The sequence below is a fragment of the Coturnix japonica genome, chromosome 3 (genome assembly GCF_054131305.1).
Source record: "Coturnix japonica strain WE chromosome 3, WE-NBRP24, whole genome shotgun sequence".
NCBI lineage: Eukaryota > Metazoa > Chordata > Aves > Galliformes > Phasianidae > Coturnix > Coturnix japonica.
This window is the reverse complement of record NC_140665.1, coordinates 94,459,571-94,473,675: the sequence shown is the minus strand read 5'-3', so window position 1 is coordinate 94,473,675 and position 14,105 is coordinate 94,459,571. Positions and strand designations below refer to the sequence as shown.

The 14,105-nt window shown below is 40.0% G+C and overlaps 1 protein-coding gene across 1 annotated transcript; it reads left to right on the top strand.

Moving 5' to 3' along the window:
• The first annotated feature begins 307 nt into the window (after positions 1 to 307).
• On the top strand, positions 308 to 10,395 carry RAD51AP2 (RAD51 associated protein 2). Its single transcript, XM_032443802.2, has 3 exons — positions 308 to 5,059; positions 6,403 to 6,504; positions 9,920 to 10,395. Exons 1-3 carry the CDS (start codon positions 1,501 to 1,503, stop codon positions 10,045 to 10,047), a joined length of 3,789 nt encoding a protein of 1,262 aa, XP_032299693.2. The 5' UTR covers positions 308 to 1,500; the 3' UTR covers positions 10,048 to 10,395.
• Positions 10,396 to 14,105: the final 3,710 nt, after the last annotated feature.

The following is a 14,105-nucleotide window of genomic DNA, read 5'->3' as shown; positions in this document are numbered from 1 at the left end:
GTGTCATGGTGAACTTATTGTTCTTTTTCATGCCTTAAAATCCTACTTCTAGTTTATATCATGATCTTTGTTCATCACAGAATCATCATAGAATTATTTGAGTTGGAAGGGACCCTTAAAGGTCATCTAGTCCAACCCCCCTTGGCTGAACAGGGATGCTTACAGCTTGATCAGATGCTCAGAGCCCCGTCCAGCCTGACCTCAGGTGTCTCCAGGTATGGAGCATCCACCACCTCTCTGGACATCCTGTGACAATGTTTCACTACCCTTATTGCTGAAAACTTCTTCATTATATCCAATCTAAATCTCCCTTTTTGTTGGTTTGAAGCCATTTTCCCTTGTCCTATCACAACAAGCCCTGCTAAAGTATCCGTCCCCTTCTTTCTTATAGCCTCCCTTTAGACACTTCAGTTCCATACGGTGTTGTGAGTATTTTGAAACGTGAATGTAATCTAATTGATTTCAATGAGACTATTTGTTGCTTGAATGCAGGCAGGAATCATATCTTGTTAACTAAAGATTGATTCAATTAGTATTATTTCTCGAACATTAGGAAGCAGATATTAGCCAGATTTGTTTACATAAGCAGAAATACTGAAAACAGTTTTAACTCTCAATTCCATACAGTTCCTGAATGCATTTACTGCCAGGAACAAAACAACACGGGGAAGAGGGACCCGGCTCCACTGAGGGAAGGGGCTGAGAGGGAGAGGCGGCTGTGGGGATTCTTCCCGCCTCTGGCGTTAGGAGCTGGGAGGCGGTGATGACGAGGTGCCGTCGCCACAGCCTGAGCTTCCCGAGGTCGTGAGGGTTGAGGTTTGCTGCTCCGGGTGAGCTGTGTACCAAAGTCCCGGGAGAAAGCTGAGCACGGAGAAGGGCGGCCGAAGGGTAGTGACGCTGTGAGAGTGCGGGCGGGAAAGCTCCCCTCAGCCCTGAGGGGTGGGAACGCCTCCGAGTAGAGCGGGTAAGTGAAGCAGGAAGGAGGCGGCTTCCCTCACGGAGAAACTTAAAGCTGGGAGGCGAGGGGCGGTCCTCCAGGGAGGGAACCACCTTAGGGACTGATATACGGGCCCTATAGATGCTGCAGGGGGGAACGCTCCTCAAGAAGCAGAAACGTCAGCGATGTGTCTCATGGTGTTCTCCACAGTGAGGATGAACATCTGCATCATCTGTAAATAAGCTCCTGAATTCCAGATCGTGGTATTAAATAACGTTCAGCGATCCTGTCTTTATCTCTGCCATGCATACGGAACAAATATCATTGTGATCTTCGAGGGAGTTATTAATTTAGGTTTTTGTAGAATTTGGAAATCATTAAAAGATCATTTATTATTAACACTTTAACATTTCTTTAACTTTCAGACTGTCTCTACAAGAATAGAACTTACTTTTCTGAACATGTAAAACACATATTCTCCAACATTTGTATCTGTAGCGTCAGATGACAATGAATTCTACCTTTATCCAAAGCGTATTAAAATAGGAAGTCATCAGAAAACCATGAAGAAAGAGGAGCAGCACAAGTTGGAACAGAGTATACACTGTGGGAACACTGATCAAACACCACTAAATGAACCTATATGTTTATCAGAAATACAAAGCAGCTGGGTATTAGAAAATGAACATTGTGATAGACCCAGCAAAGCTTGCATAAGAGAATCCTTCTATTCTCAGGCTTCTAATAGTGAAAGATTACTATGTAGAGTACTAGAAAATAAACTGCCCACTAAAAAATGGAGTCCTGAAAACAAAAGCCAAAATACCATAGAAGATGACATTTCATTAAATGTATACAGACAGCGTGATGAAACAGAATTATGCAATCTGTGGAGTTCTAGCACAGGTAAAAAACTACATGTACCAAATCCTGTCCGACTGCATCAGAACAATACAGAACAGAATAAAATAGAAGCTGACAATGAACTTAAACAAAAGTCTTCATATGTGCCTTTAAACAGGAACTTGTTTCAGAGGTGGAGGCAATATCAGCTTTCACAAGTTCCATTTTCATGTGGTACTTGTTCTGTGCTTTCTTGTGAAGAAAATGAGAAAAATGTTTCTCTGGAAAAAGTATGCAGTAAAGAAAGTAAAGATTATTACCGCAATGATCATGCAACTACTACAGAAAGAGAGAATAATAATTTATCTTCTATTGTCCCGACACCAAAATGTTTTAAAAGCTTACAGCCATTGGAAATTCCTAAGATCTTGATGAAAGAGAACACATTTCAATTTCCTAGTATCTCAGATAGAATAAATAGCGAAATGCCATCAGCTAACTTGAAGGAGATGGTTGGGAAGACGCTAGAAGGCCAACCAAATTTGATGCAATCTAAACAGATACGTGTCATGCAAAACATGTCTGAGGTAGGGAACCAGAAACTGCAGAATGATAAAAACACCACGAAAGCTTCATCTGTTGGTTCTGAATTTGAAGAAGAGAATTATCAGTCAAACAACCAACAAAAGCACAGTGCTGTGGCAGAAGGAGGAAAACTGCCTATAACTTGTAGCAGGGACAACAGCACGGATCCAGAACGTAATCAAATATTTGCTGAAAGTGATTTTAAGGTGCTGGAGAATTCAGATGATGATGATGACCAGAAGTCAAGGATTCACATTTACATCAGTACTAAAAAAGTTCAGAACAAGAAATTGATCAGTGTGATGGATATTTTGAGGAGAATGGGGAGGAAGAGCAGTCATGAGAACATGAGAACATTTCATACACAGACAAGCATTCCAGCGACAACAGAAGCATTAGAGAAAAATAAGTTAGACCTATACTATGGTCTGCATGATTCCAACGGTGGTATTAGTTTGCAAGAAGCAGAATCAAAACTAGCTGCAAATGAAATACCTGATATCAAAAGATACTTAATTGAAAGCATTGTATATGAAAGCAGTTGTACTCCCATTGTTTTGAACGGTTTTCCAAATATAAAAGTGAGTTTTAATGTCACGATGGAAAAGAAAACATTCAAAACAAGGTTCTCATTTCCAAACTTCTTATTTGGAGTGCTCAGGATACAGACCAAATTGTTAGCTGAAGTTATGCTTATGTGTCAGGCTGACAATATTACACATTGGTTTGAACGATGTGATACTCGAGAGTTAGTAAAGAGCAGTTCTGGTGCAAGCCGCAAGAATAAAACCCGCAGTTGTTTGCTGGCCATTATTTCAAAGCATCTGAAGGTGAAACTACAAAAGAAAGTTCTTACTTCCATTTTCAATAGGAATCAAAGCAGTGGATTATCTGAGGGAAGATTTGTCAGAAAGCACCACCTCTTGTCCAGAAGGAGTGAAAGATTCCATGGCACATACTTGGAGCCTGTCAGTCATAGAAAGGATGTGAAAAAACAAATGTTGGTTGCTAAATGCCTAATTTTGTTCGAGGACAGTTGTGATCGCTCTTCAATAGAGAAGATGCATTACTACAGCATAAAGAAAATACAGTACCTGATAAGAGTAAAACTTAGATGTTTGAGTTACCTTCCTGCCTGTTCCCAGCTGAGGTTTGAAAAGTTAATTAATAAATGTTCAAATCAGCAAATACCCGCAACCACCATGAAATGGGGGAAGAGCAAACCGAGGGAAATGTTCAACAGTTATTTTCATGGAGAAAGACTTAGAGCTTTACCTCTTAATTTAAGAGACAATAAAGAACACAAAACAAGTAAATACAGAACCTGCGTAAAGACTACAAAGGAAATGATATATAAGATGAAAAAAATCTCAGGTAGTTTTAACTGCATAAAGGCTGACAGGAAGGAAGATTTCAAATCCAAGGAGCTGCAAGTAAATTCTCATTGTTTTCTTACTAAAAAATCGCTTCCTCTTTTTGACACATACAAAAAAATTCCCCTCAATAGTGATTCTGAAGACTCTGACCAGATCTCACTTGTAAACCAAGATAATTCTATCAAAAAACTGTCAGCTGTACAAAACACAGTCACTAGTTCAGAAAACATTTGTAAGTTGTCTCCTAAAAGTAAAGATGTTTTAATATTACCTGAGCAGTCAAAAACTACTATGGAAGTATGCAGTTCTCTCTTATTACAAGACAGCCAAACACATAAACCTGGATACTGCAAAGCAATAGATACATATACCCTAAATTTAGTTTGTGAAAAGGAATTTGTAGAATTTCCAAACAGTTATTTAAATTCTGGAACCATATTCCCTAGTTCTTTAAGTGGTTCTCTGTATATCACTTCACTACCACCTAGAAACGCTTTTGTCAATAAAGATGGAGTTGTAGAAGACAGACATAGTAGGATTCCCTTAAATGCAGACAGACAAAAACTATCTGAAAAATATTATGCCACTATGTCTTACTTATGCACAAGAAGTCCTACTGTAATACAGACATACTTGCAATTACAGGCTAGTGAAACAGTCTATTTTTCTTTGCAAGGACAGACTGAGACAAATAAGGCTGTCAGCTTAGACCCAGCAACTTGGAAACAACATCTTGAATATGTAAAAGAACAGGAAGAGATAAGCGATGAACAAATGCATGTAACTAATGAAAGTCAATGTGAGACTGTAATGAATGACTTGATTATGTCATATTCAGAAGACGAAGCTAAAACATTCATTGCTGGAAAGGAGAAATTAAAAATGCATTTATCTTTAATGAACAATGGATGGCTTGGAGATGTAAAAGATGAATATTTACCTTCAGAAAATAAAATCACATATGAATTTGAACTGAAAAGAAAATTTGATTTAGTGCTAGAAGAGCTACATATGTTTCATGAAATTAGCAAGGAAGATGAAAACAATTTATCTAGTGTGGAAACAAACTCTCACAACAATTACAGTGAATTAATTAGTTCTGAGGGCACAGAAGAAAATACAGAAAGTGTTTCTGAAAAGAAAACATATATTTCTTCTCCAGTCTGTGGTACTATAAAAGGGGAAAATATAACTGACAGTAATGAAAGGTTATTAAATGAAAGAATAGCACTTGAAAATGAAAATGCAGAAGCGTCTAAGGAGTACTTTACTTCAAGACCATTAAGTGAAGACTGGCTACATTCACCTACTGCAGAAGGTAAGTACTAGAAGTTACTGTCTGACAGTAAACAGATATATATGTATATATATTCTTTAAAGTTGCATTTCTCAACTCAAAAAGTACCATAACTATAGCTGAGTTCTCACTGAACTGTGCAGTATTTGTGGGGCCAAAGGAATTTCCCTGTGGATAGTCAAATGTGAAACAGCCATGCTGTTAATGCTGCTGTACACTCTAGTAGCAGCCATAGCTCAGAATTCAGGTTTATTTCATGTCACAAACTCAAAAAGATGTACATCTGTGGAGAGAACAGACTCAATTGGTCCATGATTTGATGGATGGACCTGAACACAAGGACATGGAGCTGCTGAAGCAGGCCCAGTGGAGGGCTACAAAGATGATCAGACAGAATCACACAGATCACACACACAGAATCACAGAATGACCCGGGTTGGAAGGGACCTCAAGGATCATGTAGTTCCAACCCCCCTGCCTGGCAGGGCCACCAAACATACACCTTTACTAGATCAGGTTGCCCAGGGCCCCGTCCAACCTGGTTTTGAACACCTCCAAGGACGGGGCATCCACAACCTCCCTGGGCAGCCTGTTCCAGGGCCTAACCACTCTCCTAGTGAAGAACTTCCCCCTAACATCCAACCTAAATCTTCCCTCTTTTAACTTAAAACCATTTCCCCGTGTCCTGCTATTGTCAGCCCTTTCGAAGAGTTTACTCCCCTCCTGGGTGTAAGTTCCCTTCAGGTATTGAAAGGAACTTGCAATACCTTTCAATACCTGAAGGGAACTTACACCCAGGAGGGTGGAGCATCTACCCATCAAAGGGATGGAGCATCTACCCCATGAGGACAGGCTGAGAGTGCTGGGGACTTACAGCCTAGAGAAGACCTTCCAGTACCTGAAGGGGCCTACAGGAAAGCTGGGGAGAGACTTATATAAAGGCATGAGGTGACAGGATGAGGGGAAATGGCTTTAAACTGGAAGAGGGCAGATTTAGACTACACAGTAGGAAGAAATTCTTTACTATGAGGGTGGACAGACACTGGAACCGGTTGCCCAGAGAGGCTGTGAATGCCCCCTCCCTGGAAGCATTCAAGGCCAGTCTGGATGGGGCTGTGAGCTCTGAGTGCAGAAAATATGTCCTCACAAGACTAAAGATTGCATCATTGTACCTACGCAAATACGTTTGTGAGCTTTTATCAGGCTTCTGAGAGCAAAGCTTTGAAGCTTCACAAATATTTCTTGTAACATGCACATGTAGGTTTTACTTACATTCGCAAATTAATAAATCAATTAAACAAATGTAGTTGTTTTTAAAATTAGTTAAAATCTTAACTTTTTTTTTTAAATATTTCTCTTTTAAGGCTACTTTCATTCCAGTTACAAAAAGCCATACACATGGGACCCTGCTTTTTTATCCAGCACACTTCTGAGGGAAGACAATAATAACTTACAGAAAGAAGGAGGTAAGAGTATCATTTTTATGTTATTTATCCCACAAATGCCAGTGCTAATAGGCTTCTTTCTGAAACACGTATTTATTTATTGCTTGTAGCAAGAAATATACATAGCTTATGTATATGTGTATAGCAATCTTTTTGTTTGTTTGTTTGCTTAAAATGATACGTTACTGGAAATCTGTCCTATCTTTACTTCGGTCATGCAGCAGATGGTGTTAGAGCTTGGTAGGTCAAACACTGTAGCTCCTACAGAAGAGCAGCAGATCAACTTCCCTTTTGTCACCCTCTATTGCTTTGGGCCACAAAACCAAGGACAGAGAAAAGCAAACAATCTCTTTACTGTTATTAGCAGCAACTATTTCCTACATACCACTTCCTAGTCTTTTTTTAGCTCCCATCTGAACTTCTCTAGGTTTGTATTCATACCTTAACAATGATTGATTTCCCTTTATGTTCATGATTGGTGAGGATCATCTTTTCTAGTCATGCGGATTTCTCAGGAAATGCCCCCCTCAGTCCTTTATTTCCAGAACTTTTCAGAATCAAGAGGCACCTAATACACTTCTAGTGGAAGAATGTGAAAAAAATTTCATGTTCAGTTCATCACTTTTTTTTCAGCTGACAGAAAGCAAACCATTGGGAAATGGTTTTAAGTTAAAAGAGGGAAGATTTAGGTTGGATGTTAGGGGGAAGTTCTTCACTAGGAGAGTGGTTAGGCCCTGGAACAGGCTGCCCAGGGAGGTTGTGGATGCCCCGTCCTTGGAGGTGTTCAAGACCAGGTTGGACGGGGCCCTGGGCAACCTGATCTAGTAAAGGTGTATGTTTGGTGGCCCTGCCAGGCAGGGGGGTTGGGACTACATGATCCTTGAGGTCCCTTCCAACCCAGGTCATTCTGTGATTCTGTGATTCTGTGTGATTCTGTATCTTCTTTCCTTGAGGAGGAGGCATTTTATTTCTTTGCTCTCGTCCATAGTTTGCAGAGAGAATTTTACTCCATCTATGTTGAACATTGCCATTGATTATTTTGAAGGGAAGACCATATCTGTTTTTATCAGAGGGATTACTAACTGTACTGATAGGAGTTGATGTCAGAAGCTCTACTAATGTGTCCCTTCCTCCACCAACTTTTCAATAGGATTTTAAGCCATCATATGTGCTTCTACATGATTTGATTTGGTTTCAGATTTAGAATGTGAATAGTTTCAGCTGTAGCATCCAAGACGATTAATTTAGACAGTTAAGCTACCAAAACTCTGTGCTGTAATTCAGCATATTGATACCACAGTTAAAAATAAGATTGGTAAGGACAGGTTTAATAATTTATGATATAAAAAATGTATTTGTTTTATATCCCACTGTTTCATCATATGAAGTGACTGTTGATTCAAGCTGTGACAGTCTGGAAAGGGGATACCAAGGTGGGACAAATAGATTTATCATTAGCAGTATTACAATTCATCATAATTTCAGAACTGCTATGCTTTATAGGCTGCAAATAAGCCCATAATACTTGTTTGACTTTTATTGCACACTATTCTTTCAACAGATTCTTACGAGTCTTATAAAAGACACGGCAGCAGTACTACCTCATCACTGACTTAAAAATGGAGCTTTTTTTTTCTCCTGTCAGTAGGACGCCATTTGGGTGCCTAAGACTCTGATGGGCTCACTATTTGATATCCCAGCTAATTACTCATTGCTTCTTTTTATAGAATCATCAAAACTAGACCTGGAAAGGATCTTGAAATCTGACATTTTCTTATTTGCGTGATTGCTATTTCTTTCAGATGCTTCATTATCCTAGTCTCTAGTTGAAAAAGTCATTGTCTTTCATTCTATCTCACTGAGTACACAATTGTATGTAAAACAAAATAGCTTCTCAAGGATGACTGAATCATACTCTAGATTACCAGATGCCATATAGCTTACCTAATAGACTACTGAGCAGAAAAAATTCTCTTCTACTTTGTGAAAAATGAGTGACACGAGATGAAGTGTTACGATTATTATCACCAGTGGAGAGATGCCTCACTCAGATTTGTTGTTGCACGTCTGAATCCTTCAGACTAGTGGTAAGTTGTCTCACTCCAAGTTATAGGAGGGAGAAGAGGTTCTTTGATATATGTATACCCGGCGTGAGATTAAGAAACAACAGTCCAAATGTTGGACCAACCATTTTATTACAAACCTTAACCAGGGAGATGGGGAAGGACAATTTAGGGTGATGGGAAGGGAAGGCGGGTGATAGAAAAGATAGAAAAAGGCAAGAATTGCGTAAAGCGGAGATAGTCACCACCAGCAGTTCCACTGCAAGACTTTCACAGAATCACAGAATTATCAAGGTTAAAAAAGACCTAGAAGATCATCTAGTCCAACCATTACCAATACTTCCCAGTTAAATCATATCCCTCGACACAACATCCAAATGTTTCTTGAACACTCCCATGGTCGGTGACTCCACCACCTCCCTGGGCAGTGCATTCCAATGCCTGACTACCCTTTCCTAGAAGTAATACTTCCTAATGTTCAGCCTGAATCTCCCCTGGCGCAGCTTAAAACCATTCCCTCTAGTTCTGTCATCGATTACACGAGAGAAGAGGCCAATCCCCAGCTCACTACAACCACCCTTCAGGAAGTTATAGAGAGCTATAAGGTCTCCCCTGAGCTTCCTCTTGTCCAGGAGAGTCTGGCAGCAAGCAGAACTTCCATTGTGAGGAATCTGATGGCAGACACCTACTTCTTCTTCAGCATGCAGGTCTCAGATCATGAGGAACTGATGTCAGAAACCTAACTTCATGGTTGCTGATCCCTTTATCCTCCTTTTTTCCTGCCTATGTGACATCCCTGGGTACACCCCCAGAGATGGCCGTCTTCCTCTAGATAAGCCCACACAAAATACTGCTTCCCAGCCATTAAGCTGCAGCTTCTCTCTCTCTCTCTTTGCCCCTGGCCTAGTCCATCCCTCAGACAAAGGATTTCTCAACCCTTGCCCAGGACTTGCTTGGACTCAATCATCTGTGTCCTCCAGCAAGCTTTGAGTCAATGGTATAAAAGAATACTCTCTTACATAAGTATTGAAGTAGAATTCTCTCAGTGTGTTCCTCCACTCTCAGAATGCTGATTGCTATGAACCGTCCTTGACTTACCAGTATGTTAAGAAAGTTTTGTAATACTGTGTTGAGGAGCCTTCTAATTAGAAAGAATCTAAGTGTGACACAGATGTTCATATTCCAATTTCAGCCTAAAAGAATATGTCGGGGACTCTACAGCAAAACAAAATTGAGATGGGACAAGACAAAGAAGCTTTAAACAGTGTTCATTGAATTTACAAATCTTGACTGTATATATATCTGCTGTAATACGGTGTGGAACTCTGGCTTTACTTTCTCTTTCACATTTTTGTTTGTTTGTTTGTTTGTAGGATACTTAGGATACTTTCTGTCACATGAAGTTACAAGAGTACAGCCTCTTAAAACATGCAAGAGACCCATCAGAATTGGTCTGTCAAAAAAAGCCAGGCCCCAAAAACTTCATCCTTATTTGAAATGACTTGCTGGAATCTGTTACCAGTCTTGAAATAGAAAGTCTGCTTGAAATTGTTGAAATGTTTTTATGCTAACTTTGTATGTTGTTAGTTTGATCTTTATGGTTTATATATATATTTTAGGCATAAATACTGTAACACTTGATAGTAATTTATTTATTTATGAATACTCCTGTGAATATTTGATAGCAAATTTATTATGAATGTTTTCTAGTAGAAATATTAATGGAAAGATGAGACCTTTTTAAAGTTCATGCAATATTAATAAAATTTGACATGCATTTCTCATCTATTAGAATATACTGTTGAAATTTTGTCTGACACATCATTAAGATTCTCTGCCTGTTCAAATAGTTTTAAATACTCACTATTTTCTAAAGTTATTTGTTATAAATGTTTACGGAGGTGGAAGGGACAATTCCAAAAGGATAAATTTAGATTACCAAATTGGAAGGTTATGGCTTAGGCTTCAGAGTAAGTTTCATCTGTTGAACTTCTCAGTACTTGTTAGCTTAAACAAAGGAAATTTTTCAGTCACAGTGCGGAGTTCAAAAGGAGGAGAAGCATAAATGTAATAGAAATTCAGGATAGAATAATAGAATGGTTTGTGTCAGAAGGCACCTTAAAGAACAGGTCCTTTATAAACACACAAGAAAGTGCTATTGAAAGTCCTGTGATGAATTTACAGAGATTGAATGACAGCTGTCTACAGGAGAGTTATTTTTCCATGTCCTTTTCCTGGGCAAGCTTGTGATAATTAAAGAACCTTTGGAATACAACAAAGACATTGCATCTACAGTAACTGCGGAGAACTTCTGATGGCAGGGTTTAGACATCTCACTTTGGTCCGACCACGAATGGGAACTCCCATTGCTCAGGGTATGGTGATACTAGATGACAACTGTTTAAAAAAAAAAAAGCTGTTAACCATAGGGCTTTATAATTCATAGGATTTGTCTACAGAGGTAGATGTAGATGGTAGATAAGTCTATGCTGGTTTCCACAACCACAGACTAACCAGAGCATGTTATGTCCACAGTCCAAAGCTTTAAAGTCTATAGCAGTGATCTCATAACTCTGTGTTATCAGCTTGGAGCGTGGGGTCATGAAAATAGCCTTCATTATTCTGAAATTTGTTAAATCAATAAAAGCTGCTAAATCACGTCTAGAATTGATGTGACCCCAGCAAAGTGTGAGTTCTGATGAACATTCACATAGCTAATTCTGAATTTTTACTCAGTGGCAACTGCGTTTAATAGCCTAAAATTTTAGTTCAGATGTCCCAAAGCACATCGGAGAACACACAAAAAAAATCACCTTCTCAGACTTAAAAACTAAGCAAGGAAACACCATATAAGCAAAATCAACATAACCACAAATCTACCAAATAAAAGGGCACACGATCAGATCGTGAAGAGGAAAATACAGCTGAGACATTATGTAAACATCATGCTTTGCTGATCATTGCTAGCATTGCTTGCTAGCAGCAAGCCTTCATCTTACATCACACAGAAAGGATTGGCACTGGGCACACCAGCCTGGACTTCTTCCAGCTTCATCCTCCCCGTCCACTGTCAACTGGAAAAGCTCAGGTATGCTGTGTTAGAGCAGAGAGAGGGATGCAAGTGTTCAGCTGTAGAAATCAGCTCTGTGAATTGGCCTTGTTCCATTGGCTTCACTGGAGCTGTGTGGGTAATTGCCAAGTGAAGAGCCTCTCATATGCCTTTGCAGATATTTTTTAAAAGGAATATGTGTAGATTTTGATTTTCTTCGTTGCAGAAATGTTATCTGATGATATACATACATACATACATACATACATACATATATATATATATATAATATATATATAAAAATTAACTAAGTTCAGTTAAGAATGCTGACTCTAACAGAAGTGCAAATGTTGAAGTGTCTTTATATCTTAATCCTAATGCAGAAAAAAACATTTCTGGACCATTTTTATCAGCTTCTAAAATGATATATATATATAGCTGTGGCTTATTTAATACAAAAGGATTCAATTATAGCCTAATGAAAAATTGAATTCTGTTTCATGTACAAGTGAACTTGTTCACAAAGAAGAACCATCCTGTGTTGCTCCAAAAGTAATACCTCCTATTTATTTCCATGGGAAATATAACGGCTACAAAGAGCATGATAACATTATTTGATAAAGCACATTTTCAGCTACAGAACACCAGTTTTCAGCATAGGCATCACCATTTGCAATGCATTTCCAACAGTGATGAACAAGAGCCTGCATTCCTTGCTTGTAAAAATCTTCATGGCTGTTCAGAATGTGCTTCTCTGGGAATAACATTATAAATAGAACTAAGACCAAAAACAAGCAAACATACAATCAAATGGTTTTAAGTTAAAAGAGGGAAGATTTAGGTTGGATGTTAGGGGGAAGTTCTTCACTAGGAGAGTGGTTAGGCCCTGGAACAGGCTGCCCAGGGAGGTTGTGGATGCCCCGTCCTTGGAGGTGTTGAAGACCAGGTTGGACAGGGCCCTGGGCAACCTGATCTAGTAAAGGTGTATGTTTGGTGGCCCTGCCAGGCAGGGGGGTTGGAACTACATGATCCTTGAGGTCCCTTCCAACCCGGGTCATTCTGTGATTCTGTCATTCTGTGAATCAACAACAGAATGCAGCAAAATAAGGAATTCACAAACGATTGTAGAAAATGTATGTAAGCATTCTCTTAACACAAATAAAGCATTACTTTCAGAGCAGCCCTCATAAAGCATGTAATATAGTTAAGGTATGTAAATACACTTCATCCTGGAAAACAGTTGTTCACATATGTATGTACTGCCAAGAAGTGATGACATGAATGAAGTGTGACTATAAAGTGAGGAATAAGTTTCCCTGGTAAGAGAGGGTGTATACAAGTCTGGTAAAAAGGCACGATCAGATTTCAATTCAGTGCAACTCTATACATTCCATCTGAAAACTGGAATGTATTTGGGTTGAAAATGGAGTTGCAAATTGACGATCCTTTGGCAATCTCGAAACCTATTCTCAAATTCCTTTATCAAAATGGAAAGCACAGCTGCCTATTTTTTGCTACTCCCAGCACTGTGATCAGCCAATGCATCAAAATGCATAAAATTATTTGTCATCTCTTGAGTTACCACTGCACTGCATTGTCCCAGTGTCCCGGTTTCAGCCCAGCCAGTGCTGATCACATAGCATCGTTTGGTTCCTGTGAGCAGTGGGTGCTGGAGGGTGAATAATGGTACGAAATGTGAGGCTACTCAGGCCCCATTGTAAGATGCTAGGAAGCAGGTTGAGGGATGTGAGGAGTGCCAGAGCCTGGCCTTTGCAGACAGCACTTGTATAAGGTGTGAACAACTGACTGGCTTACTCAGCCTTGTCATTGACCTGAAGGAGAAGGTGGAGAGGCTGAGGACCATAAAGGAATGTGAGAGGGAGATTGACTGGTGGTGCCAGTCCCTGTCAGCCTCAAGATCTCGGCACACAACTGAGGCTCCACATGGAGCATGTCAGCCCCTGCCACATTGCAAACAGATGGTGGAGGGGAACCAGCCAGCACACAGTGCTGCAGTGAGCACCCTGTCCTCTGCTCCCCCTAGCAGCAATTTGAGAGGGGAGGAGGAGTTTCCAAACTGGAAACGGTACCAGTTTGGTGAAGGGGGACACTTCAAGGAAACTTCCTGGGCTGATTTGCCCTTGTCTTCTCTGTCTGGCTTACCCCCACCCTCCTTTCTCTCAGCCACTTGTCCTGAAGGACACACTCTGTTCTCACACCCAAAACTTGACTGTATTGTGCAAAGACCTCCAGAAAGCTGGGTAGTCCACACTGCCTCTTAAAGCCTCATGTGGAAGGCAGATCCCACGTCCCTACTCTCAGGCACCTGGAGAACCATCCTAGTACTCCCCTCTGCCCCAAAAGGCACCAGCAGAGCTGCCCACCTTAACACTGCTAGAACATACGAGCAGTGAGCTGGCAATTGTGCTCCTCCACAGGAAAGAAGAGACATCTGTGAGCACATTTTTAGGGATGATTATTATTTTTATTTAGACAGCTCCTGTTCCTTG

Coding starts and splice junctions, on each gene's coding strand:
- RAD51AP2 (XM_032443802.2), top strand. CDS start 1,501: ATGAAGAAAGAGGAGCAGCACAAGTTGGAACAGAGTATACACTGTGGG. Junction 5,060..6,402: donor ACATTCACCTACTGCAGAAG/GTAAGTACTAGA, acceptor TTCTCTTTTAAG/GCTACTTTCATTCCAGTTAC. Junction 6,505..9,919: donor TAACTTACAGAAAGAAGGAG/GTAAGAGTATCA, acceptor GTTTGTTTGTAG/GATACTTAGGATACTTTCTG.